We start from the raw sequence: 19,248 nt of genomic DNA, 5'->3' as shown, positions 1-19,248 counted from the left end.
CTTAAATCTGCTGGTCTTTACCCTCAGAAACCTAAATCTGGGTACTTTCTGACAGAATTCAGTCATGCTGCAAACCAATAATTTTACTACTACTTTTCATAATGTTGTTAAGATGGTTTATATTCATAGCGTCCTTAGTGTTTGTTATGTTTACTCCTGGAAGAATGAGTCAAAAACTTGAATTTTTTTTTCAAAAATAAAAAATGTTACTATGTATAATAGAAACCTGTAAATACCAATACACCAACATAATTACAGTAGGAAAAGTAAACTTAGTGTCCAGTGCTGTATTGAAGCAGATTTAGTGCACATCATTCATGTGATACGTATTGAAACCATCACCAAGGCACAGCCCAACATCACAATCCGGACCACAGAATGGTGTTTCTTTGCACACTTTTCTAATAATATCTTCTGTTGCTTGAGCATGAGAGGGTAGAATATTAGTGATTGAACCACACAATTGGCCTTGTCCCCTGTGTTATTATTGTAGGCTGCTACAGTACAAGGCTTAGTGATTTCCACATTTCCTCAGTTACTGCATTGTGAATGGTGCTTAGGGCGTCAATGTCTTTCTTGTTCTTCCACTTGATCATGATCATTTTTATCTTTTTGCCACAAACCTACTCGCACCACGGTGAACCTTCAGGTTGCTGTACTCACCAGGTATATCACACCGAAGTCATGCTAAATGGCACTGAAGCTCAACTTAAGAACATGAGCTCCTTCTCAATTAATCTTGGTGATGGTGTCATCAGGCGTTGTTCCGCAAGGAATTTTGGTGTTATTTTTGATTCTTCCCCTTTCTTTTTCTTCCCACATTCATCACTTTAAAAAACCTTCTTGCTTCCACCACTGTAACACATTCCATGTTCGCTCATTCCTCTCCTTTTCCAAAGCTGAGAAACTCCTCATTGCTTTTATGACATCCTGCATCGATTATCGTAACTCCCTACTGGCAGGTGCCACTTCTAATCTGTTATCACAGCAAACTGCAAGAGTCTTTACACAGACCTGCAACGGCGAGCACATAACACTCATCTGCGTCACCTTCACTGGCTCCCTGTGTCTTCCAGGATTGAATATAAAATTCTATTACTAACCTATAAAGCTTTAAATGGTCTTGAACGGGACTACATCAGTGACCTTCTCCATTGTATTATCATAGTCTTTCCCTCTACTTACCCTTTATCTGTTTTTTCAAGGGTAAGTGTACTCGTCAAGTTCGTTATCATGTTCGTCTACTGTCTACTGTTGCACTTTAAGATGACAACACACATACAAAACTATACGCCTACACACAGACCCTAACCACAACAGTGCCCCATGAATAACACACACACGCCTGATTAACCTTTAGCACTTTAAACCACACAAGTGCTTTAGAAATAACACAACCTGTCACTCAGTACTTCAAGAGACTTACTTATTATCGGCATGAACAACATACGATGTTTTAATGATATCTCAGACCTAAATATTACTTTTGGTCTACAAGAATACATTTAAACATACATACAAAGACTCAGCACCCTTGACTATAGGCCATTTATCAGCCAAGAATACCTTACTTTACATACTGTTCCCTACTATTGAGTGGAGCTTTCACTCGCAGCACAGAGGTAATGGCAAATCTCTGGCTGCACCAGGTGCTCAAAGAAATCTACCTTATTATTTCAATCACTCTATAGACATTAAGACAAAGCGTAGAAAGTTAAAAGCAGCATGGTATTTATTACAGGAATAATAATAATACCACTGGAACAAAGAATAATAGAAAATAAAACTGATAGAAAAGTCTTTAGAAAAAGCTTACGAGAAAAAGTACAGATGACAAGGATGAATGTCCCAGGCGGGTTGTGATTTAGCAATCAATGTTGATGAAAATGCTGTTAACTGACAATTGGATGAAAACTGGTCATACGTGTCTTTGTTTTCTTCTCTGACGTTGCCCTTCCATTGTCGCTGTTTCTCTTCTTCTGACGTTGCTTTCAAATGAGGCATATTTATTATAAAGTTTCATGCAGTGGTTTCACAACACATGATTGTTGCATGCACCTGATTGGCTAGCTGTCAATATGATGGATGAATTTTGCTCAAACTCTTTAATTTTTCTTTTCCCAGACTGTAAACCAAATTGTTGTCTCAGATGTCCATCCATAAAGTAATCAATATCCTGAGGTATCGGCTCAGTCTTCCTTTCCCAGGCTGTAAAACCATTTTAGCACTATGCTGTGAACAAGTGAGGTGTAAGGGAAGAGGATATGCCTTTTTTATTATAATGCCTATACAAGTGTTGGGATTGAGCAAAATATAATAATAAAAATATAGAGAATAATTTGTAGATTCTATACACCATAACATACATAATCATGGTCCTCTTATTCTGACAATCTCGTTGTGCCCCACACTAACATGTCCTCTACAAGTGACATGGCCTTCAGATCCATAGCGCCCAGACTTTGGAATGACCTCCCTAAATTAATGAGTTTAGCTAACTCTATTCATTCTATTAAAAAACTAGGGTGCTTTGCTCGCTAACCTCTGGGCTGGTGCTACCTATCAATTATGGAGAATCCACTGCATCCACTAAACAGTGTCATCTCCAGACAGAGGAGCTTCAGCTGCTCCACTGACTGACTGAGGAGATTATTCCTCCCCCAAACTATGCGACTCTCCATTTCCACCTGGGGGGGGGGGGGGTTAAACGTTAACATTATTTAAAGTTATTGTCTATTTTTACCAGTCTTTTTATCACTCTTTAATTTAATATTGTTTTTTTGTATCAGTATACTGCTGCTGGAGTATGTGAATTTCACCTTGGGATTAATAAAGTATCTATCTATCTATCTATCTATCTATCTATCTATCTATCTATCTATCTATCTATCTATCTATCTATCTATCTATCTATCTATCTATCTATCTATCTATCTATCTATCTATCTATCTATCTACATGCAAGCCACTTTGCGTTTCTGCTGCTTGCGTGTGGGGATGCGGATGTACAATAATAGATTGTTATTTTGTTACATATGCATAATAGAACTATTTCAAAGTAAATTATGTTTCATGTTGCGTTAGAGATATTCGTTGCGTTATACGATTTCGTTCTGTTTGGCTTTGAAATTAACACTCAAATACTTTTTAAATGTACACTTTTACTGTAAAACTTCAGTAAAAATAATTTATTTAATTAAATTTTAGTCAGTATCGCATTGAATTTTGATTCTGTATTTGGACTTACATCATGACAATGCAACATATAACTGCCCATGAGTGTATTTCATTTCTTTCTCCCTAATAAATAAACCGGCTTTTTCAAATGTTTGTCTCTGTCATTTATTAATTGTCTTTGTAAAAGCTTTTCTAACGTTAAACTGTTAACGTTTTTATACGAATGGCATATCAAGACCTCCTTTGTTCTGTAATGTTATCCGTGGAAGATGTACTACATTACCTTTCTTGGATACATCCTTCTTTCAACAGTAATTCGGGCGGTGGAAGACCGGATGGTGTTAATGGTTGTAGATATTTTTCGGGATATTGTAAGTTGATGTTTTCATCTTCCGCATCACCACCAAATGTTTCAGCATAGTCTATTGATATGCATTTAACCAATTTGCCATGTAATCGATCGACAATTTACGCATTAATTTGTTTGACTTCATCTTTTCTCTGTGCTAGGATTGCTCGTATACTCATTTCTTCAGTTGATAATCCTTTGGGAATGAATTCTTCAATAAGATTTGAACATAATAAGTGTTCTTTATTTGGGATCTTAAAGTGAGGAAAACATAAAAATGTATAAGAGCTAAGAGAGCAAGAACTGTGTCTGTCAAAAGCATTCACATGAATGAGAGGTGAGAGGGCTGTGTGTGTGGTTGAATATGGTTGAGAGGAGGGCGGGACTTGAAAAAATCTCATGGCCAAAGTCTCGTCTCGCGGGATTTGAAAAAATCTCTTGGAAATTGTCTCGTCTCAGGATTTTCTTTCTTAATAAAGAGACAATGTAAAGCTCATTTGTTCAGGAAGGCATTTGAATTGCCCTGACTTTCTGACCCTACTTTCAGCTTGACCTCTATGTCCAGATGCCCAAGAAGCTTTGTGTTTGTACCACAAGTTATGTTATTCATTCAGGGGTTACCCTGTAGTTTTTTTTGTATTTTTGTATTTCATTCTCAGTTTATTGGCGCTTATTCTATTTAAGTGCTTTGTATATTCTGTATTTTTCTTTATTTGGTATTTAAGCAAATGTTATTTGTATCCAATGTTGTATATGCCCTGTTTTTCTTTCTGAATTTCTGTAAAGCACTTTGTGCACGGTAAAGGTTCAATTTGAATAAAATGTATTATTATTATTACTATTGTTATTATAGCAGTTTGGTGGTGTGGTGCCGCATGCATCAGTTTCACTTTCCATGTCAACAACTGATGACCAGTTCACATTGTCATCACTATTGCTTGATTCAACTAATGCTTCCGTTTATTCTAAAACTGTCTTTACATTTTTTCATTTACACACCATTGTATGCTTTGGATGAATATTGATGAGTTACCATGGAGTGGCAAAACACATAGAAAATACATGATTTTTTTGCAGCATGATGTTATATTATCCACTAGATGGCAGCAGAATACTTCCCCGAGTGCTGTTGTGGCTTAACAGTATGCTTTAGAACAATACAGCTTAAACAGAGAAACACTCGGGCTTAACCATATTTGCATAGTACTCCAAGCCAAAGAGACACTCTGGATTAACACCATGGAGGTTGCTAAACCAACAAATGAAAGCAAATGTAACAACAGATTCAATCAAGCAAATGTTAAAAAGTGTCATTATGGTTTTGTTCAATTTATAGCAATGGCTGCTGCTTGTGGTAAAAAGCATTTGCCATCCATGGCAGCGAACAATTTTTTTTTTATTAAATAAAACAGTGTGCTCAGGCTCATGGGAGTGTAGTTGCCTTTGGTACCTTGGACAAGTGGCCCCAGGGGTGTTTGATGAGGGAATTGGCATGGTCCATGTTAATGTGTAGATGTCCATGATTGTACTGATTTCCTCATTTAATAAGTACACCAGTGTGGAGGATCTCCATATAGGTGCCAGTGGTGTAGGGACAAGACAAAACCAGACAGCACAATTGTGTGCTTGACTAATGGACACAAATGAAAATGATTTCTATCCATACTAGCGTTTTCATATCAGTTACAAAAGAATTTCTGTTCACATTAAAATGACAGAAAACACACACGATGTAGACATTCTCCTTCACTGGACATATATGCAATGAAGGAAAAATCTTTGAAGGGATGGTAAGCATTCAAACTGTACAAAATGCAATTGAAATACATAGAGGTAAGCAACACAACAAACGCCCTTGGAAAACAATTTTTCTGTGCCCCCTATGTTGGAATATTGTTTTCATCTGTGAAGGGTGACCAATCAGGAAATGAGATTTTGTAATGATTGGGATCCAATCAGGGAATGGCTATGTAATAAGCACAAACAAATGAGGACGCAATTAGAGTCTGCATTTTCACCCATTCACACTGTAATGGTGAGTCTGTGTTTTCAGAAGTGTACAGCTCGGTTGAGTATTTTCAGAAATCTCTGTTTTTAGGAAGTGTAAAACCCTGAGGTGGTGTAGATGAAAAGAGAAAATGACGACTAATGCCTGCGATTTTAAATGAAAAAGTAGTAGTGTGGAAATAGAAATCAGACGCCACTTGAGTTCTAAAGAGCATCTCTGATGCAACAATCCAAGATGAACACCTGGTACCCTCTAAAGGAGATTTCTGGTCTGAAACATATTGATGTTATTCTCATAAATTAAGGAAAGCTGCTAATGTTTGATATCATTAGCATGGCTTATTTAACAATATATACTTCTTCTTCTTCTTTCGGCTGTTCCTATTAGGGGTTGCCACAGCAGATCATCTTTTTCCATATCGTCCTGTCTTCTGCATCTTGTTCTGTTACACTCATCACCTGCATGTCCTCTCTCACCACATCCATAAACCTCCTCTTAGGTCTTCCTCTTTTCCTTTTTCCTGGCAGTTCTATCCTTAGCATCCTTCTCCCAATATACCCAGCATCACTCCTCTGCACATGTCCTAACCAATGCAATCTCACCTCTCTCACTTTGTCTCCTAACCGTCCAACTTGAGCTGATCCTCTAATGTACTCATTTCTAATCCTATCCATCCTTGTCACACCCAGTGCAAATCTTAACATCTTTAATTCTGCCATCTCCAGCTCTGTCTCCTGCTTTCTGGTCAGTGCCACTGTCCCTAACCCATAAAACATAGTTAGTCTCACTACTGTCCTGTAGACCTTCCCTTTCACTCTTGCTGATACCCGTCTGTCACAAATCACAATACTGTATGGTCAAAATGATCTCATTCCACTACAATCTCCCTAGAGCAAGGAGTGACCAATTGACAACTCAGCACTTGTCTTTCTCCAAGTGTCCCGAATATTCAGCGCCAATGAGTTGATATCATTGACCTTTGTGTCTGGTACACATTTTTGAATGTGGGCAGTCCACACCCTGCACCAGATTCAGATCAGGCATGGTGTTGTTTCCTATCATTTCTGAGCTTTGAAATCTTCTCTATAGGACTACAGAGTCTGTGTTACCTGTTAAATGCAGCATACATTTTCATCCGTTCATCTATCCATTCTTTACCTCTTTTCTCTAGTGCAGGGCAGCAAGGAACCAGTGCCCATTCTGAAGAGAACCAAGTTCATGCATGGTGCCAGTCATTGCAGGGCATTTTCATTCACACAGGGCCAGCTTAATCAACTTAATACTTAATTTGTTTGGGATGTGAAAGAAAAACCCATACGTAACACAGAGAGCACAGGCAGTTCTGAGACTGAGGCAGCAGATTTGTGTAGAAAACAAACAACTTCGGCTCACTAGCAAAAGAACTGATTTGGGTCAGAAATGGACTGGCGACAGACAAAGTCTAAAAAACAAAGTTCAGTTAGACAATTTAGACACGATGGAGGAGAAATGAGCTAAAAAACTGAGAAAGCCTTCTATGGCTGGTCTTGGCAAAGTTTGCAAAACCACAATGATAAATTCAAATTTAAGTGACCTTTTCATCTTACACATTTCATAACTAAAGTTGTCTCCACCAAAATATTTAACTAAATAATAAATACTGCACTTTTCAAAGTAATTAGCTTAGAATATCAAGCAAGGAAATGTAATTTTAAAAGTACTTGTAATTTTAATGTTATATGTATAACTTACAGATAAGGAAAAAGCAAAGTACTGAAGGTGACTGCAAAATTACCCAGAGAAGAATGGCTCTTTAAGGCTAATGGTTGTTAGAATCAGAAAACAGGGTTTTAACACATTTATGCAAAATTTCAGAGTGATGCAACGGCTGCCCCCGGCCTTAACAACTTCAATCTCCTATGACATTGATAGTCATGAATCAAGATGGACTAGAACAATGAGAACACAAACAACAAGTATGGTGCAAAAATGCATAGTGTGTTTATTAATAGCAATTCAAACAGAGTCAGGAGGGTACAAAAAGTGCAGGCAAATATCTTCAATATATAATCCTGCATTAAAACAAAGTAATCGTGACATTAAAATCAATAAATAAATCAATGTGCTCCTCTCTCCAGCTTTTGTCCCAGCCTGGTCAGCACTGGGACTTTCGGAGCCTGGCTCCATCATCCCTGCTCCAACTATCGGTCAACAGAAGCGACCTGCCCCTGGAGCACCCTTCCTCTTGCTCCATCTCGAGGCCACCCAACCACCACACCTGGCACCAACCCTGTTCTGCAGTTTCTCTCTCTTCAGTTTTCTCTTCTCCCATTAATGAGGAATGGTTGTGCTGACTGTGCTCCCATGTGAATTAATCACTCTGGGGCCGCATGGCTTTCTGTGAGCGTGCATCTACTCCCACAAAGCCTGACCCACTCAATCTTTAAAACCTTGCATCCCACAGACCCCTGACATGCTGCATCACATTGGCTTACAAAAAGCTTGAAGGATTGACTTAGGTATTCCATTTTAAAAAAATAATAAGAGAAGGGCATAAATTGTTTATTGCAAAAGTCCTTTATTTTTATTGATAACTTATACTTTAGTTGTATTGTAGAGGTTATACATTAAACAAGAAATACATTATTGTATTTGATATTATAACTATTTCATCATTTTGCCCTAATAAAGAAAATTAAAGAAAATGAAAGAAAGAAGATTAAACTTTTTAACATCAATTTGGCCTAGATTCAGGCATTGTTTCTGGCCTCAGAAGTTCAATTTAGGGGTTTGAAGAGTTAAGTAGGGTTACAGATGTGAACTACAGGATAAGAATCACTCATCCCTATGCAAGGGAGACAGATAGATGCAAACCTGGAGTGTCCCCTAGGCCAGGTGCTAGACACTACCCACCGCTTTTCAAATACTCTGAACACTTAATAGGCACATTCACCTAAAAAAAAATCAACGTTTTCCTGTTTAAACTTTAAAGTTTGCCCTGAAGTGACCAGTCCAAAGTTCTTCTCACAGGAACACTGTAGGAGAAAGACCACCAGTAGTCAATAGTTTAAAATTTATTGTGCTTTTTTGCCCACAAGCATCAGCACCCCAAGTGAAGTGACTTTCCACATTCCAAGACTAACTGTGAATTGCTAAGGTCTATTTGGTCTAATCTGAATACTTGATAGTTCTCATGAAAGCAAAATAAACCTCTCCACCAGATCAGGGTACTGAATCCCCTTCCTGAATACCAACAACTTTTTTCAAAGAAGTATCCGACGTGCTAATTGATAGGATTCTTGACATAGTAAATTCATCATTAGATACGGGGGTCTTCCCAGACTGTCTTAAGACTGCTGTAGTTAAACCCCTGCTCAAGAAAAATAATCTCAACTCCTCTGCGTTTTGAAAATTATAGATTTATTTCTAACCTGTCTATCTTAAGTAAAATCCTACAGAAGGTAGTCATTATGCAGCTAAATGACCACCTCAATAAACACGCTATTCTTGATAAGTTTCAGTCAGGTTTTAGAACAAATCACAGTACAGAAACTGCACTCGTTAAAGTAGTAAATGACTTGCGGGTAAATGCAGACAGAGGCCGTTTATCTGTTCTCATCCTCTTAGATCTGAGTGCTGCATTTGATACCATTGATCACAATATTCTTAGAAATTGCCTTAGTCAATGGGTGGGACTCTCTGGCAGTGTCTTAAATTGGTTTGAATCTTACTTGGCAGGTAGAGAATTCTTTGTTAGTTGTGGTAATTATACTTCAAAGACACATGATATTCTATATGGTGTTCCACAAGGCTCTATCCTGGGTCCCCTGCTCTTTTCGATCTACATGCTTCCGTTAGGTCAGATTATCTCAAGGCATAACGTGAGCTACCACAGCTATGCTGATGACACACAACTGTATTTATCAGTAGTGCCTGATGACCCCGACTCTCTTGGTTCACTGACACAATGTCTTACTTGTGTTTCTGAGTGAATGAGTAATAATTTTCTCAAACTAAATAAAAAGAAAAAAGAAATTTTAGTAATTGGCAAAAATGGATATAATCAGGATATTAGAAATAAACTTGATCCATGAGGATTGAAAGTCAAGACAGAGTGTGGTGTAGGGGACTGAAGAGCAGGACACAGAGCAGCAAGTGGGATAGGTGCCAGACTTTAAGAACCCACAGACCCAAGCCGGAGGAGGACATTTTAAAGGACAGAGCTTTTTAATGGACATTTATTTATTTGATTGCTTTTATTGTCTTTTAAAGGTTCTTATTCTTTTAATGTCCTGTGTTAACAAGGGAGGGCTTGGTAGCGTGGCCGTGCTGTGGACCTGGGCCGGCAGTTGCACAGGGTTGGCAGTATCATGGAGCCTTCCCGTGCAACTGGGGCTTACGGGGGGGGGGGGGGGGGGTGTAGCGGGTCCACAGCTCAAGTCAAAAAGGTCACTTTTTAAATGAATAATCGCCACCTTCGCGGCTTAGAGAGGGGGCATGGAAGTGTGGTGGGAGTGGTTCCCGGATGAATTCGTGATGCGGGCGGTCCTCACTTAAGTGCACACGTGAGGAGTTGTCTGAATCCGTAATTGATGCCAGGAGCTGCTAATTGCCACACCTGATCCATGTCCCTGTGATAAATAATAGAAGTGCGAGGCGGCCAGGAGAGGAAGGAAAGAAAAAAAGAATGTGAAGAGGGGTTAATGGAGAAGGAAGCAGGGAGAAGAAAGCCAGTGCATGAACGAGCAAAGGTGCAACTGATCAGTGAGCCTGGGTGTTTGGCCGGCACCCTGGGAGCAGGCGGTAGTGGTTGCTTCCGCTAAGCATTATTAAGTAGCGGGAGTGACCAGAAGGAGGATGACTCACCGCATAAGGCTGAGAAGGCAGCTGGAGTCGGGACTTGCAAAATGAACACCCCCAGCGTGAGTGTCCTGGTTGCTGGGGAGCCCAAGTTGCAGTCTGGTGAAGCCTACCGGAGCCAGGGATTGGAATGGTGAACAGACCAGCAGATGACGGCAGTAAGAAGGTCAGGTGCATGTAGGGTGGCTCCCGTGGTGCGTAGCCTGGACAGGATAAGCAGGGGAGTCACCATTAGGAATGCACTGGGCTGATTTTAAAAAGACTGCTTCCAGCCATTGTTTTAACCTCGTTGTTTTTAAAGGATTTTTTCTATCGTGTTTGAACCTCCACTGTTCACTCGTTTTTATTGGATTATTTATTTATTAACTTTGAAGCACTGCACTATTTAATTTGGACACTTTGATTTTTGTTGTTTTTAATAAAAGCACTTTGCACTTTTTGCACCATCCCCTTTGCTTCATTGTTGTTCCTCACTGTCCAGCTCATCGGTGACATTACTGACGGTATCGGGTTCAAGACTCTCCCAGAAGGAAGATGGGAGCATGGAGCGGAACCCGCATCGTCACACAGAGGTGAAGAATTTAGGGGTAATTATTGACTCTGACCTGAATTTTAAATCACATATTAATCAGATTACTAGGACAGCATTTTTTCACTCAGGAAATATAGCAAAAGTTAGATCTCTTATAACTTTGCAAGATGCTGAGAAATTAGTTTATGCTTTTGTTTTTAGTCAACTAGATTACTATGATGCACTCCTCTCAGGACTACCCTAAAAAGACAAATATAAAGTTTTGGGGACCGTCCCCGTATATTGTCCTACGGACAAATAAAGCAAAAAATGCGAAATAAATGATCAAAAGTACTGTTAGGTAACATCTGACAAAGTTTATGGCACAAAATGGCGTTTAAATACAGAAATTAATTATGGAAATAGGAAATGGTTGGCAGGAAGTGACGCTGAATGCAGGAATCGGAAACAGTGTCATTTTGGTGGAACCGGAAGTGAAGTCAGTCATGATGGCCGAATGTGATGTCATATCGAGTTGCCGGAAGTGACATCATGGCATTCATTTTGGAGCCCGGAAGTAGAGGCAATCATTTTTCCTCGGTTTTTCTGTTGAGAGAAGAGATTCAGGTAAGTACCACGTGACAATCCTTCATCTTGCGATATTTCACTCACCTTCAGGCTTTTTGACTGCCTCCTAATTGCATGTGTGTGACATGAGCCCCCCCCCACAGCCCAGACCCACTGGGTCGGGTGACCTGCACCGAGAGGTCATGGGCACGGGAGAGATCATCCACGTTGGCCTGCAAGGAACCTTTATGAGAAACAACACTAAAACGATAAGGTTGAAGGTCCAAAAACCACCTAGTGACACGGGGATTAGACTCCCGGTGAAGGGACATCCATTGTACAGCAGCCTGATCCGTCACCAGAGTAAATTCCCAACCCAATAGGTAGTACCTTAACTGCATGATAGCCCATTTAATCGCCAATGCCTCTCGTTCCACCACGGCATACCTGGTCTCTCTGTCCACTAGTTTCCGGCTGAGGTACATAATGGGGTGTTCAGCACCATCGACGCATTGTCTCAACATGGCTCCTAATCCTGTGTCTGATGCGTCGGTCTGGAGTATGAAAGGGAAAGAAAAATCAGGAGAGTTTAAAACAGTGTGATGTCATATTGAGTCACCGGAAGTGACATCATGGCGGCCATTTTGGAACCCGGAAGTAGAGGCAATTATTTTTCCTCAGTTTTTTTGTGTTGAGAGAAGAGATTCAGGTAAGTACCACGTGACAATCCTTCATATCACGATATTTCACTCACCTTTAGGCTTTTTGACTGCCTCCTAATCGCACGTATGTGACACTAGGAAAAGAAGCACACCTCTCCAGTTTTGATGTCACTACACTGGCTACCTTTACCATTTAGAATTGTATTTAAAATATTGCTTATGGTTTACAAAGCCTTACATAATCTCACTCCATCCTATATTTCAGAATGCCTTTCACCTTACACTCCAAATCGTAACCTTAGATCTTCAAATGAGTGTCTGCTTATAATTATAATTCCATGAGCTATTTAGGACTGAAACCAGAAAGCACTCCCTAACAGAAAGAGTTGTGGGAATCAGGAACAAACTTCTGAACCAGTAGTAGAAACCTTGTCAACCTTTAAAAATTATCTGAAAGAGATTTTGGGAAAGCTTAGCTATTAACTAAACAAAAGAGCATGATGGACTGAGTGGTCATCTCTTGTTTGGTCAAATTTCATATATTTTTAGCAAACTGACATAATGGAGCAAACTTAAAAGAGCAGCAGTACTTTAGGAAGAAGTCATTAAAATAAGACAGCTCAGTGGCATGGAAGACTGTCTCACACTTCTTCCTTCTGTGACCTTGAACTGCCTTAAGCAGGTCTGATGCTAGATGGATAATAATTCCAGTGATATCTTGTCCTGTTACAATATCTCTCTATATATAAAAGAGAATCCTGGAATGGAAAGCAAATGCAAGGCTACGATACTCAATCATCTCGAAAGACATTTTAAAGACCCCCGAGACCAAGGAGACTTGCCACGGTGCATCTCGCGGGGACCGTAATCATGAGACTTGGTGCCAAGAGATTGTCCCATGGCCGTAGCAAAAAGGACAGCGACTGTACAGGCTTTAAAAAGGTCGAAGGGCAGCGCGACAGGTCTCCAGGACTTAAAACAAATCCAAATCATATTATGTGATATCATCTAATGTGAAATTCTACTCAGTACTTCTAGAATTTTTATTTTTATACTGTATTGAGGATTTATTCTATTCTATGTATTGTACTGTATTGTATTGACCCCCTTCTTTTTGACACCCACTGCATGCCCAACCTACCTGATAAGGGGTCTCTCTTTGAACTGCCTTTCCCTAGGTTTCTTCCATTTTTTCCCTACAAGGTTTTTTTTTGGGAGTTTTTTCTGGTCTTCTTAGAGGGTCAAGGCTGGGGAGCTGTCAAGAGGCAGGGCCTGTTAAAGCCCATTTTGGCACTTCTTGTGTGATTTTGGGCTATACAAAAAATAAATTGTATTGTATATCCGGTAAACCAAACATGTGGGTGAGCGAGCGAAGCGAGCAGTGGGCGGAGCCCCCTAGTCTTCATAAAAACCTTGGCAGTTCTGTGCCCCTTCTGTATATGAGCACACTCAGCTCTGCCTCTGTATTTGCCTTTAGGTCATGCAGATCTGATGGATTCTCAGCAAGCAATCCTTGACCTTTGCGTGATGCTTGCACCTAGCACTGCATTATCTCGCATTTCTGATGCTCAGTGTTGTCACTGACTTGTAAACTGCTAAACCAATTGTAACATTTCAATTTGTTTTTTCTGCTTTAACCACATTATCTTTACTCTTTCAGGTTCATTTTTCAGATGGAAGAACATTGTTGAAGTGGGTATGCTTTCAATTTCTTCAAATCAATGTAGTTAATCTTGTCACATTGTGAAATGCAACAATGAAGTAAAAATACCATAAAGTTATAAGGTCAAGGTAAACTTCTCAATCTCACTTTGGAAAATTCATGAACACAACAGCAAATAATAAAACAAACAATGAGCTATAGAAAAAAATATCTTATACAGTACTGTATATATATATAAAACATGTAATATAATAATCTATTCATTTAGATATACTGTAGTAAATCTGTTAAATTTCTCATTACTCCAGTTACAAATGACCTCTGGATTTTCTAATTTTCCATTAAAGGATCGTATTGCTTCTCATTCAGTTACAAGAGAATTTATTGTACCAAGGTTATGCAGGACTATTAAGGATGTCATGAAACTTTTTAGGACAAGGTCTTCATGTTCCATAGACATTTGGTCAACCTCAGTCACCACTCTATTTTAATTGATATTTGAAGTTCAATTTTGTCTTGAACTCTAACGTTTCCAAAACCATTCAAACTTCACCAAACAACTAATGAATAGAACATTTTTAGATATCTGACCCTCATTTAAAAATCTTCAAGCCACAGGCATAGATTTTGCCAAGTGAAGCCGCAGACTAAACGATGATAATGGCCGTGCCTTACCTCATGATTGAACATCCACAAGTGTTTCAAATTTCAATATTGCATCCTCTGTTCCATTTCCCTAAACTCTGCTCTTGCCCTTCATCTTAGGTGGTTCCCATGTCCGACTGGTGAGAGGGGATAGTTGCTGTTCTGGCACAGTGGAGGTCTACCAGAATGGGATGTGGAGATCCATATGCAGCAGTAGTTGGACTCCTGCCAACTCAAAGGTGGTCTGCAAAGAACTCAACTGTGGTTCATATTTCAATACTGTGAAACCGACTAAACAAGAGATGATTGAGCACACCCAGGGTGGTGTGTCCTGCACTGGCAATGAGAACTCGCTGCTAAACTGTGGCAACTTTGGCATGCAAGTCACCAATTGTAGCAGCTCTGAGGTCATCATTTCTTGCCAAGGTAGGGTCAACAAGATCTGAGGTAGGAGTTGGAAATGAAGTCAATGGACATGTGAGATGTGTGTTTGGCCCAGGTATAAAGCACAGCTCCTGGCAGGCAAATGTTGTAAGAAAACAGATGTACTGACTTTTAGAAACATGTCTACAACACGCAGTCTTAGGCACAAGCATATCGTAACTATAGATGGGCACAGACACAAGTTCTTCATACTCAGTTGTATAACCTGCAAATGTGCAAGTGAGAACAATTTCACCATTATAGCCATTTAGTATGTCAGCAATACAATACTCAGACACTAAGTCTTTCCTTCTGTCAAGTTCTGAAGGGTTAGGACTGCTCTGATTCATTGTTATGACCATCACACCTTGCTTTAGGAAATCAGAACTTTCATCATAATAATACAAGGTAACCCAACACAGGGGCCACAGACTTTGGGGAAATGATCCAAATAAGCAGCAGCTTAGTGACTTTAGTAAGTAAACATCAGAGTTTACTCAACATTAAAAGTTATAACTGAAAGCAATAAGTAACAAATTATGTTTTAATTCCATATACAGTAAAATGAAATTGTTCCATCAAGTAATTAACGCATTCCTATTTTCTCAAACCTAATTCGTCCAGTTCAGGTTTGTGAGCCCATTTTACACATACTGTGCAAGTGAAAAATCAACCATAGTTGAGTTGCCAGTCTATTGCAGTCTCATTCAATAATGCCAAACTTTAAATGCATTAGGACAAGGTTTTCTAAAATCTTCCAGACAGAAATAACAGACATAAATCCCAAGTGTGCACTAGAAATGAAGTACTTCCTAATCACTTTAAAGGCAAAAAATGTCCAAAAAATAAGAGAACCAAAAAGTCCTCCTGAAACTAGTAAGCCCTGTCTACAAGTTTTGTAGAGCCATACATGAACATTTAACAATGTTCTTTCCTGCCTGCCCTTATAGTTCACAAGACTGATTTATTAGGTAATGCCACTAAGTTTAATGTAATTATAACACTTCATGCTATGAATTGGACACTCCCAGGGATCCAATTAAAATATGACTTGCATAAGTCAGAAATAAGACAAGCATGGAGACAGTGGTCGTAGGCAGAACCCAGACCATATCTTCATATGAAAGAGTGACAAGGGGGGATGTTTTGAACCTGCAAGCAGCAGGAGCCAAAATGCTAACAAGGAAAAAAAAGAAGATGACGAGAAGGATAGATTAACAGGAACAAACAAGACAAAGTCCAAAAAAAAAAGACCAGGGATCCCAATACTAATGTCTTCTTGGAGGCTCTTTTTAGCTTACTGTAAGCTAGTGAGAATAGCAGTAGACAGGACAAAGCTAAAACATGTTCAAGGGCAATTTAGTAATTTACAAACTACTTTTGAAATCATTGCATGTTTTTTTATCCTCTTTTGAACAATCCTTTGGAGAATCTTATGATTATTAAAACTCTGCTTTGCTCTTTGGAACAGGTATTCTTACTGTTCCCCTCTCCCTTTTGAGATTTACAAACTTTGGCCTCTTATTGGTGTGCAGGCCACAAGCCTGATAATCAAATTTGAGGGCAGGCTTACTTTAAGTGTGTAAGGACTAACTGGTATTGTTTAGGCCAAACCAGGACACAGGAGTTTTGTGAGTCTGGAAACACAATAAATGGCAGAAGGGACCATAAATAGTTTTTCATGTAACTCAAATGAGATCTTGGCCTACCTCTTTGGGTGTGTGTACTGCAGTTTGTGAACAGTTAGAATAGGCTTTTTAAAACCTTTCTCACACACTTTTAATCCATGTGCCTGTCAATAACTGAATGGTATGTGGCTTCTTGTTTTTTTCATTTCCACCTGCTTTTACGTTAGCTGTTCCCATCGATTTGGAATGAACTCAAGTTTTGATATCCAGTTCTTGCCTTTCCCTATGTATTGTGAACCAGAGCTTCTTCTCATTACATACCAGTTACTTAACTGACCTTACCAGTACAGCTATGATTCTAGATGAATTTTATTTCAGAATACAATCTAAAAAAACAGAACTGCATTGAACGGTAGTGGCAGCCTGGACACAAAGGTGGTCTTCACACTGAAGCCTCAACTGAAACCAGTCTTTTGGGTTCAAAATGTTTTCACTGTCACTTACTGTATAGCATTGTGCAATTGCTTCTTCTTCAGCAGGGCGATGCGGTGACTTACAGCTCTAAGCCCCAGATTCCCAGCCAAACTGTTGTGTATTTGGAGTTTGCACATTCTGTCTCCACTACCAAACATTTTCAAGATGGGTTAATAGTCATCTGTTGTTGGCTATGGATGTGTCAGTGAATGTGCCCTGCAGCCAATGCTTATAAGCTCAGACTTGGTACTGTAAGTGGAGAAAAAAGCATATTTAGAAAATGGAAAGATGGAGACTTCTCCACAACCACCTCTTCAACCCTTGGTAGGGCTAGATCAAGAATTGTGTATTGCTTTGTGTCACCAGCAGGTCTGTTTTGGACAGTAATATGCTGGGCACCAGCATGCTAGGTGATTCCCCATTACACACAGATTTCTACATTTTCATCCCAATAAATGTTGGCCAAGTATTTTCTGTGAGGTCATTTTCACATTTAGATATTATTTTGCTTGGATTTTATTGAGCCATGCAGTTTTGTAATGTGTACTGTACAGTTTTGAACCAAGTTTATGCAATTCTTTGTTTCAAATATTAAGGTGTATACATTGCATTTTAATCATACCTTCTCATCTCTCTTGCATTCCCCTTCTCAGAAAAGCAGAGTCTCAGACTGGTGAATGGATACAGCTGCTGCTCTGGAAGAGTGGAAATCAATAAAGGCGTCCAACAGTGGAGAACAGTAAGCCAGAAAGGCTGGAACAGGAATGCGGCCAATGCTGTCTGTGGCGAAATTCATTGTGGGGAGGCTTTGTGGACCGAACCTTCATGGAATGTTGATTTTGGGAATGGTGACAATCCAACATGGGTTTCTTTGGAATGTGGGGAAAATGCAACGGAGCTAAAGAGTTGCAAGGAAACCATGGAAAGCAATTATACAGGGAATGCAGCCGGGGTCATATGCTCAGGTCTGTTTTTTTATTTGTACAAACTTAACTTTCTTGTATATGGGGACTAATGTTTTACTATATGGTTGATCACAAGATCAATATGGTCAGTTTTTTCACTATTGTGCCAAGTTGATCTTTATCTGCTTCTTTGTCATTATGGCCTTGTGGTGTGTAGGGGCTAAAACGTTGTTCCCTTATTCTGGTAAGAATGAGCACCTTCTAGAATATCCAGCAATTAAAGCTGATGGATCACACAGTTTCAAAAATAAACATTTTTATTCAAAAACAAAACACTCAGAAGTGATGAAGAACGGGTGAAAACAAAGTACAAAGTTAGGAAAAGGTCAAGCAATTATTAAGGGCAAAATACAAAATTAACCAAATAATTCTTAAAGGCCAAACAATTATAAAAGCAAAAATACCAAAGCTAATAAAGTAAAGGCCAAACAATACCAAAGGCCAAAAATATAAAATAGGCCAAGAAACACAAAAGGCCAAAAATACAAAAAAGCCAAACAATACTTAAAGGTCCAGAAATACAAAAGTTCTAGTAGCCAAAATGTCAAAATGTCAAGAACTAGGTGCGTCATTAGCTGAGGTAAATATCATGGGTTTAGCCATCACAACCCACCCCGGGTCGGTCATCAGATCGAAGAGTAGGAGGTACCCTGTGGGTTTCTGCATGACATGTACATGTTGCAGGGGGTGGGAGTTGGTTGAATTAGGAGGTCTACTCAAAAATCAGGGGCTGGACAATTGGGATCATGGGCTTAAGCCGCTCAAGCTCTTACCCCCCTAACAATGTCAATGGAAGTAACAAAACCAAGTAAAACAGAAGAGGGGAGCCACAGGCATGAGGAAGAACTCAATGCTAAGTTAGCTGGGGACCTTTACATACTTTATGAATGAGTGAACACATCGTACAAAGTTAAAATGACAAAGAGCAAATTAATTATTCTACCATACTGGGTCTAGATGTACAGGCTTTTAACTTATCTGTTAAGTGGGGGGGCTCCCCCATTTTCCCATCTCCCAGTACTAATGTATTACCTCTCAATAGCCATCTTTCTCTACTTTGCTTCTATTCCTCCATGCCAATAAACCTTTGACTCAAAAAACCTACAAAGAAAAATGAATGAATGGGGCAATGAACTCTTACGAAAACCCTCCCAGACTGTATTCCAATACCTGTAGTTGTTCTTCTTACACGTTTAAATAACCAGACTACTCGGAGCAGCTTCCTGTCTACCTTCCATCCCTTTTGAATACCTGAGCTGCTTTTATTGATGGACTTGTAGATCAGAAAGGAGAACCATGAACCTCAAAATAATAAGATTAAGTATATGCTGCTTTAC

General features: G+C 39.4%; 1 protein-coding gene across 1 annotated transcript in view; it reads left to right on the top strand.

The window, feature by feature from the left end:
- Positions 1 to 19,248, top strand: part of LOC114660655 (soluble scavenger receptor cysteine-rich domain-containing protein SSC5D-like) — a 38,179-nt gene that overhangs the window by 6,197 nt on the left and 12,734 nt on the right. Inside the window, exons 2-4 of the mRNA XM_028813501.2 lie at positions 13,774 to 13,809; positions 14,542 to 14,847; positions 17,600 to 17,911. Of these exons, the coding sequence (XP_028669334.1) occupies positions 13,774 to 13,809; positions 14,542 to 14,847; positions 17,600 to 17,911 (654 nt within the window). The remainder of the gene's footprint in view (positions 1 to 13,773; positions 13,810 to 14,541; positions 14,848 to 17,599; positions 17,912 to 19,248) is intronic.

Source organism: Erpetoichthys calabaricus, chromosome 11 (genome assembly GCF_900747795.2).
Source record: "Erpetoichthys calabaricus chromosome 11, fErpCal1.3, whole genome shotgun sequence".
Classification (NCBI taxonomy): domain Eukaryota; kingdom Metazoa; phylum Chordata; class Cladistia; order Polypteriformes; family Polypteridae; genus Erpetoichthys; species Erpetoichthys calabaricus.
Note: the sequence above shows the minus strand (reverse complement) of the source record. Positions and strands in the feature narration are given on the sequence as shown.